Raw genomic sequence first — 8,198 nt, forward strand, 5'->3', positions numbered from 1 at the left:
AGATAAACGCGAATGCCCTCAAAATACTTTTATGTAACCTTAATTTTTTAGGATCAATAATAATTACCACAAGGACACAAATTAGAATTCAAAATGGACACTTACTAGAGGGAAGGAAGATAGGATTTTAGGAAGGGTGTTTTGCCAACCAATGTGGATCCAGATTAAAAGCTGGATGCAGATTAAAAGAAATCTCATCACAGCCTTGCAATTTGGTTTATATCTTTCCTTTTAAGGGGCAACCTTCATCCTTCTTGCGTTCATTTATTGTCATTTTTGGTGTCCTGCTTGGAAATGACATGGGTGGACCCTTTCCCGGGACCTTGCTTCAGCTGTGTACTTGGGTGGTACATTTCAGGTCCCAGTAGAATAAAACTTCTGCAGTGTATCTCTGCAGCATGGTATTTGATCAAATAACACAGAAGATGGTGGCGAGGTCAGTTGTTTACCCCTGGATGTGGGTAATGAGGCAGGACAGGATTTTCTGCAGGGTCCCAGAGGAGGAACAGACCCACTAACTGATGGCAAAAACCTTGATGTGCCAACCGGCTTTTTCTGTTTAGCTAAAGGTGTAATCTTCTGTGTATATACAATGAATACTTCTGAAGTAATTTGGTGGAAGTCAGAATCAAATGTTTACATCTAAGACACATTCAAAGGTGTGAATTTGGGGCTCCTGATAAGGATCTTAGCTTTACCTCGTTTGTCCCTGTCATCATCAGTGGTGTAGTCTAATTTATTGTAGTGCGTATACTCTACTGTCTATACATTGGCCTATAGCCTAAATATATGGGCCAGGATCTGCCTTTGGAGAAGGGGGAGGGGCGTATCATAGTAGGGGTCTGGATGTCCTCAACAAGGGAAGTTTAGAGCTTCAGCAACTTCATTTTCTGCATTTTGATACACTTTAATGCACAGATTTACGATGAAAATATCTTTATTTAGCCAATGCAAAGAAAAAGAACACACATGACAATTAAAAATATATCAAATATAATGGAAAGTATGTTCTTGCGTGTCATTGGGCATTTTAAAGTGGGTATATGGGAATTCTGGAGCTTAGGGTAGACTGCATATACTTGCATATTATGTAGACTACTCTTCTCTGGTTAGAGCCCTCTACTGCTGTCAAACAAAAAAGAGCCTTTTCTTCCACCATGCTAGCCCTGTTTTGCACCACAAGAGGGTAGCATGTCCAAACATTTCAAACTGTCACTGCAGGATTTCCAGAGCTCCGTTAATCTATCATCCACATTCTAGTTTCATGCACAACAAATGGTTGTTATTTAGAAATTTCAAAGAAGACAGAAGTCGGTGCCCGTTATTTCTGATATCAAAGGATTCAATGTATTTGTGCTCTAGAAAGTAGGAAAGACACAATGAGCATCTGTTCGGTTTCTCTGTGCTGGGTTAACAACGCAGAGCTTTTTACTTCACAATGAAAAAGAGTTCCAAAAAGACTGAAATGTTATTAACAAGAGGTGAAATTACAGCTAGGAGGCCATTTTATCCCTCTGCTTGTAATCATCGTCTGTACTCTAAACAAAAACAAGGAATACGTTCATGGACTTCATACTACTGTACTTGTGAACCGATCGATAGAAAAAAAATCAAAATTAGCATTCCCGCTGCACCATTCAGCACTTAGCACCGCCTAAGATAAGTGTGATTGGTTTAAAGAAATTCCAGTAAACACATCCAGGAATGTTGTGTGGACTCCAGACCTTCCGCCACAGCGCTGTGGAGGAAGGTCTGGATAGTGAGACAAGGTCTTTGCAAAGCTTCAGATCTGTGTTTGTGGTTTGCTACATACATGTAATTCCATGGAGCTTTTTGCTATTCAAGCTGATCCATAAACAACAGAACTGAATTAAAAAAAAACTGATTCCGAACACTCTGGAGTGTCTGACTGTGTCTATGTCGCTCTGAGGGCCCAGTGATGCTCCTGCGAGGCCGACGCTCTCTGCCATGGTAAACACCTAAGCTCATGAATACACAGCACTCATCCACGCCCTTCCCTGTTTTCCTAAGCCCTCTTTTCTCCGGCCTGTGAAAGAAGCCACGCCACTTCCCACTAATTGGTTACCCTCTTAAGCTTGAGAGCAAATACCATGTACAGGTCACCTCAGTTTTCTGTTTTGATAAGGTTGCACATGTCTCAAGGTTGAATTCATTTTTTGTTCTGTGCATATCATTAGGTCATGCCATTCCCAAGTAATTGCATAGCAGAGGAGCGGGAAGTGCTTTACTCTGTAACTCTTCAGGGTTGAAAAATTCTTATTTCCTGTCATTCCAAACCCTCAAGATAACATTTTATCACATTTCCTTCTGTTACCAAGAAAAACCACCAGTAGTCTTCAAACATGGGCGTATCGTTATATGTTGCCAATCGGGAGCAAGGGCCTCTTTTCCATAAATTTGTTATGTTCTGTTCGTTGATTTTTATATCTATGGGTCTTTGTTGAGAACAGTAGGTAAGGAGTTTCATTCTGTGATGTCTGGGATTGTGTAACACAGATCAGAGCGCTGCTATATTTAGCTCTGTACAGTATGCTGACAGGATGTACTGAAGGGCAGCTGGCGGGCTTCAAAGTGAGGATAGGCCATTGACGGTGCCTCAGAAGTGGGGCGCATGAACCTGAGCCCCCCTTTACCTCCGTTAATATATGAATCTGTGGAGGATTAAGCAGAACAAAATCTTAGCTGTAAACATGTCTCACTCTCAACAGAAAGTTTAAAGGTCCCATGACATGGATGCTTTTCTATAGACCTTAGTGGTCCCCTAATACTGTATCTGAAGTATCTTTTATATAGACCTTACCGGTCCCCTAATACTGTCTCTGAAGTCTCTTTTATATAGACCTTAGCGGTCCCCTAATACCATATCTGAAGTCTCTTTTATATAGACCTTAGTGGTCCCCTAATACTGTATTTGAAGTCTCTTTTATATAGACCTTAGTGGTCCCCTAATACTGTATCTGAAGTCTCTTTTATATACCCTTAGTGGTCCCCTACTACTGTATCTGAAGTCTCTTATATATAGGCCTTAGTGGTCCCCTAATACTGTATCTGAAGTCTCTTATATATAGGCCTTAGTGGTCCCCTAATACTGTATCTAAAGTCCCTTCCCAAAATTCAGCCTTTGTGCAGAATTCCAGCCACTAGAGCCAGTCACACAATGAGCTTTCCTTAGCATGTGCCATTTCTGAGTCTGTAGCTTTTGAGGAGGAGACCTGAAGGGCAAGGTGGAGGCGATGGTTGCAGCCTTGGCCAACTGCCACTTTGCTCATTTGAAAGCCATGAAGTCTCTTTCTCTCATGGGTGGGCCAAATTCTCTGGGTGGGAAAAGCAGAGAAAGGGGAGATAACCTTGCCCCTTATGACCTCATAAAGAGCAGGATTCCAGATCGGCCCATCTGAGCTTTCAATTTCTCAACAGCAGAGCAGGACACCCAGGGCTCGGTTTACACCCATCACCATTTCTAGCCACTGGGGGACCATAGGCAGACTGGGGGGACGCATATTAATTTTTGAAAAACTCAAAGTGACATGTTCATGCCATGGGACCTTTAAATTTACTGTGGATTTTGCCCATGTGGGCCTCAATATATTTTGTGATTTGTAAGCAGAATCCATCCGCTCAGGCCTGTTTGGCATACAAACCCAGCAGCTCATGTACAAAACCTTTAGCCATGATTCACCATTGGCTCAATCTGTAAACATTTAGTTTTAATAGTAAGAAATTGAACCATGTGTCCTTTGATGTCTGTCTCCTAAAAAAACACTCATCAGGGTTATGTTTTATAGGCTTCCGTGAAGAGCCTCTTCCTTTGTTATTGGTTTGTTTCACCCATTTAAAGGCTCATCTTAAGCACCCAAATGTGCATTCGTTAAGATAGCAATATAAAAATAGTTGTGGTTTTTCAACATCTTCCATGCACCAATTAATTTTAATGTTTAGATTTCATTATTTGACAAAGTTTCTTTAAAATGCAACGTAATCCTGTACAGACTACATTTTCTCGCAACTCTTAAATCTATCATTTCTATTAACTCAGGTCAAATTACAATTTTGAAATCGCTTGTACTCAATAATGTGTTTTTCTTCTGTTTGTGTCCCCTAAATGTCTGATGTTGGCTACACTGACTTGTATCTGTGCTCAGCTTGTTTGGAGATGTAGAAATGTACTTGTACAGTACAGCATTGGATCATCAGTTCAGTATAGCATTCTTTCAAAAGATATTCCTTCATTTGGTGTTTTGATGATGGTGTTGGAGAGTGTTGGCACACATTGGTCCAACATCTCCCATAGTTCAACTTGGCTGAGATCTGGTGACTCCCAAGACCTTAACATATGATTCATTTCTTAAAATCTTCAAAACCATGGTAGTCCCATCGGTAATGTCTTTAAGATCAGAGCTGGTTGTCTGACTATGTTTATGTGTCTGGGAACAGAGGATGCAGGGACGTACTTCCCCAGTGTGAAGAGGGACCCGGGCCGGTACCTGCAGCCCTGCTCCGACTCGGTCAAGACCTGGCTACGCAGCATGAAGAGCGCCGGGAAGGTCCTCCTCCTCATCACCAGCTCCCACAGTGACTACTGCAGGCTTATCTGTGAACACATCCTGGGGTAAGGAGGCTTTCACACCTGCCTTTTGTTAAAGGTCCCATGACATGGTGCACTTTGGATGCTTTCATATACGCCTAAGTGGTCCCCTAATACTGTATCTGAAGTCTCTTTTATATAGACCTTAGTGGTCCCTTAATACTGTATCTGAAGACTCTTTCCCAAAATTTAGCCTTGGTGCAGAACTACAGCCACTAGAGCCAGTCCCACAATGATGAAAGTATGTGCCATGTCTGAGCCTGCAGCTTTTGAGGCAAGGTGGAGGCTGGGGGTGCGGCCTTGACCAACTGACACTTTGCTTGTTTAAAAGCCACAAAGTCTCTCTCTCATGGGTGGGCCAAATTCTCTGTGCGGGCAAAGCAGAGAAAGGGGAGGTAACCTTGCCCCTTATGAGGTCATAAGGAGAACGGCCCATCTGAGTTTTCATTTTCTTAAAGGGCGAGCAGGATACCGAGGCCTCTGTTTACACCTATCACCATTTCTAGCCACTGGGGGACTATAGGCACGCTGGGGGAACTCATTAATGTTAAAAAAAAAACTCATAACGTGACATTTTCCTGCCATGGGACCTTTAAGGAAAAAGCAGCACAACTCATTTCACACTAGTGAAGAATATTGGTGGACGAATGATGTGATAATCATGATAATATGTTTGGTGACAGCTTGTTCTGTGGCCAAAAAAGCATTAAAATCACAATTTTTTGGTTTTCTATTTTACTAAAATGCGTACTAAGATGTTTAAGATCAGTGTTGTTTTTACCCAACAGATTGACAAAATATTCTTTGTCACTTTCTAGCTGACAACCTAAGTAGATTTTAACTTTTAAATTAGCTAGCTTTAAAGTTCAGAACAAAGCTACTTCAGTAAATGAAGAAATATACAGGGCACAACCTGTGAAATACACTTCAGTCAAGGCCCATGATCACTAAGGCCTGTATGCTCACATTTTCACACACATTTCTTCCCAGCCCGTTAAAAACACCCAGCACTTGATTTTGGGATTGTAGGCGTGCATGGAAAGGGATTGTTGTTTTAGCAAGCTGTTTAGAGTTAAACACTGGTTTTGTGCTACAGGTGTATTTTTGCTGCCTTAGCCCTGTTATACACTCCATCTAGCAGCAAGAGAGCCCTAAAAACACACAATGTCTGTTTTGCTGCTGTGCTTTAATAGAATAGAACAGAATGCCTTTAATGTTATTGCATGTTCACATACAAAGTTATTGTCCGGTCTTTCATGAATGAAAAACTGTTCCCGAACACACACTCAGGATACAAAAATAGCTGTTTAAAGAGGTTAACAATATCATCAGGTTAAGTGCTGGCCAGTAAAGTGCTTTAGGTTGGATAAAGCGCATATATGCAGTTATTCACATAAGCCCAATAATCATAAGCCCTTGTTGTTATCTTACGCTGCACTCGCCTTGCATCGGTGGTTTGATTTTCACTTTTCATGCTCAGAGCTGATTGTTCTCTATGGTCCGGCAGAGGCAAAAAGCCTGTCGAGGTAAAGCAGTTTTCTTTTGCTCTGGATCTCATGTGCCCCCCCCCCCCTCACCATTTCCTCTGGAGCAGCAAGCGGCAGGGTCATTGCTGTTGTTCCTCACCCCTTTCCCTTGCTCCCCTGCTGTTTCACTGGCTGCCCCCCCCACCCCCGGCCCTCCTGTGTCTGTGACCTCCTGCACTTTGCAGCATATGTCGCCTCCTGAGCAGAGCAGTCAGATCCCCAGCTGTGAATAAGTCAGTGTGCTAAAACCATGTTCAAGTCATTGCTATACAAGGATCAGGGGATGCAGATTAATGTTGTGATTGTTACAAAAGGAAGTTAGGCCACAGGTTGTCATCAGGGGGTTAAAGTTCTCGTTCCGGCACCTTGAATAATAAGAAAGGTAACTCTAATTGGCAATTTCATATATCATTGTGTCCCGTTTGTTTACATATCGTTCCAGTGTTACCGCTGTTCATTCTCAGCAGCGCGCACACAGTGAGTTCATCCACAAAGCAAGGGTCTGTGGTGAGTTCACATGTCTATAATAATAGCAGGACAGTCACATACTATCTGCTAATGTCAGTTAAACAGGTGAGGATCACTTTGTCAGTAGCCTACCGCTAACAAACAGGATCGCTAAGTGAACGACTTTGTTGTTTTCAGCTGAGCTAGACGAAGAGTAATTGGTAGGAACAGATTGGCGATGCTGTTTTTTCTTAATAGTTATCTGTGAAGTTAGCTAGAAGCAAAGCTAGCCGCGGTGTGTTTAATGTGGCATATCTGCGTCAGACTCTGGTATTAATGAAAACTCCTGCCAGTTGCTCCTGCTGTTCTTTACATCTGTTTGGAATCATAGGGTTCCTCCCACCTGCCAGATCACACCCTAACACCTCGTTGTTGTTGTTGTTGTCGTTGTTGTTGTTGTTGTTGTTGTTGAAGAAGTGGGCTTGGTTCCCACATATGGTTGCCATGCTTTAAGATCCTTCCTGTTTTTCCTACACCTAAAGTTTGTGTAGATTCCTCTTCTTCAGCAAGCACAGGACCAAATAAGCCTGATAAGAAAGCACTTTGTTGTGAAAGGGGCTCTCTCCTGCGTCACTACACAGTATCTCTTTTTCTAGAAAAGCCACCACCTGGGACAGTCAGCTGTCAGAAGTAGAACAACGAGGCCAGAGCTGTCTGACACGTGGCTCCTGGCCAATACTGCAGACGCTGCTGCTGTTTGGCACGGCTGGATGAAGGCATTTATTGCTGGAATGCTGCACGCTAGTTTTTATTTGTTAGTTGTTGTTAGGTCCTCTGATGTGTTGAACTTGTGATTCCAGTCCAGACAGAGCCAAGAATCGTCTCCCACTGTGTACAATTAACCTCAACTTACTGCAGTTACATTCCAAATGGTAAGATGGATTGATCTAGACTTTCAACACATTTTTGTCTAAATCCTTAATACCTTAAATCTATTGATGTCACAAGTAGTTTTATGTTTATATCCCTAGATCCAACCAGTAACAACTCCTTCAAGATAAGCATTGTTAAAATGGACTTTAGACTCTAATAACTCAAGTTATTAGAGTCATGTATCTTTACTTCAGCTGTGACTCATCATAACCAACTTCAAGACATCCTCAACTGCATTTAGACAACTTCACTGCTGAAGTTGTCTAAATGCTGAACATGTGAAAGCAATATTTCTGATTTGAATCTAGCCTCCGTTGTAGGCATAAAAGCATATTTCAGAATTTTGACTATACTTACTGTGGCATGAAGCTGTACCTGTGCTTGGCACATGAGTTGCTGCTTATTACATTTTTACTTAAATAGCAACATTTAACAATTGGAATAATTGATCACTTTTTTGTTTAATACAAGTCAAGGTTGAATACAAGAAAAGAAAAGTTCATGGCAAATAACATTTGTGATGCAAGTCCTAGTATGACTAAACTGTGATATGAGTCTATATAAGGCATTCTGAGTCAGTATGGTAAGCTGTTTCATCATATGAAAAATATTATGGCGGTTTTCCACTGCGTGGTATCTACTTGACTCGCCTCGGGTCTACTCGCTTTTTTTGGTTTTCCATTACG

At 41.8% G+C, this 8,198-nt stretch overlaps 1 protein-coding gene across 3 annotated transcripts in view; it reads left to right on the forward strand.

Annotated features, from left to right (window-relative positions):
- nt5dc1 (5'-nucleotidase domain containing 1) overlaps positions 1–8,198 on the forward strand; it is a 74,290-nt gene that overhangs the window by 38,098 nt on the left and 27,994 nt on the right. For all 3 annotated transcript variants that reach the window (XM_034901009.1, XM_034901011.1, XM_034901010.1), the window contains one exon: positions 4,456–4,630. In XM_034901009.1, the coding sequence (XP_034756900.1) occupies positions 4,456–4,630 (175 nt within the window). The remainder of the gene's footprint in view (positions 1–4,455; positions 4,631–8,198) is intronic.

The sequence above is a fragment of the Etheostoma cragini genome, chromosome 18, assembly GCF_013103735.1.
Source record: "Etheostoma cragini isolate CJK2018 chromosome 18, CSU_Ecrag_1.0, whole genome shotgun sequence".
Taxonomy (NCBI): Eukaryota; Metazoa; Chordata; class Actinopteri; order Perciformes; family Percidae; genus Etheostoma; species Etheostoma cragini.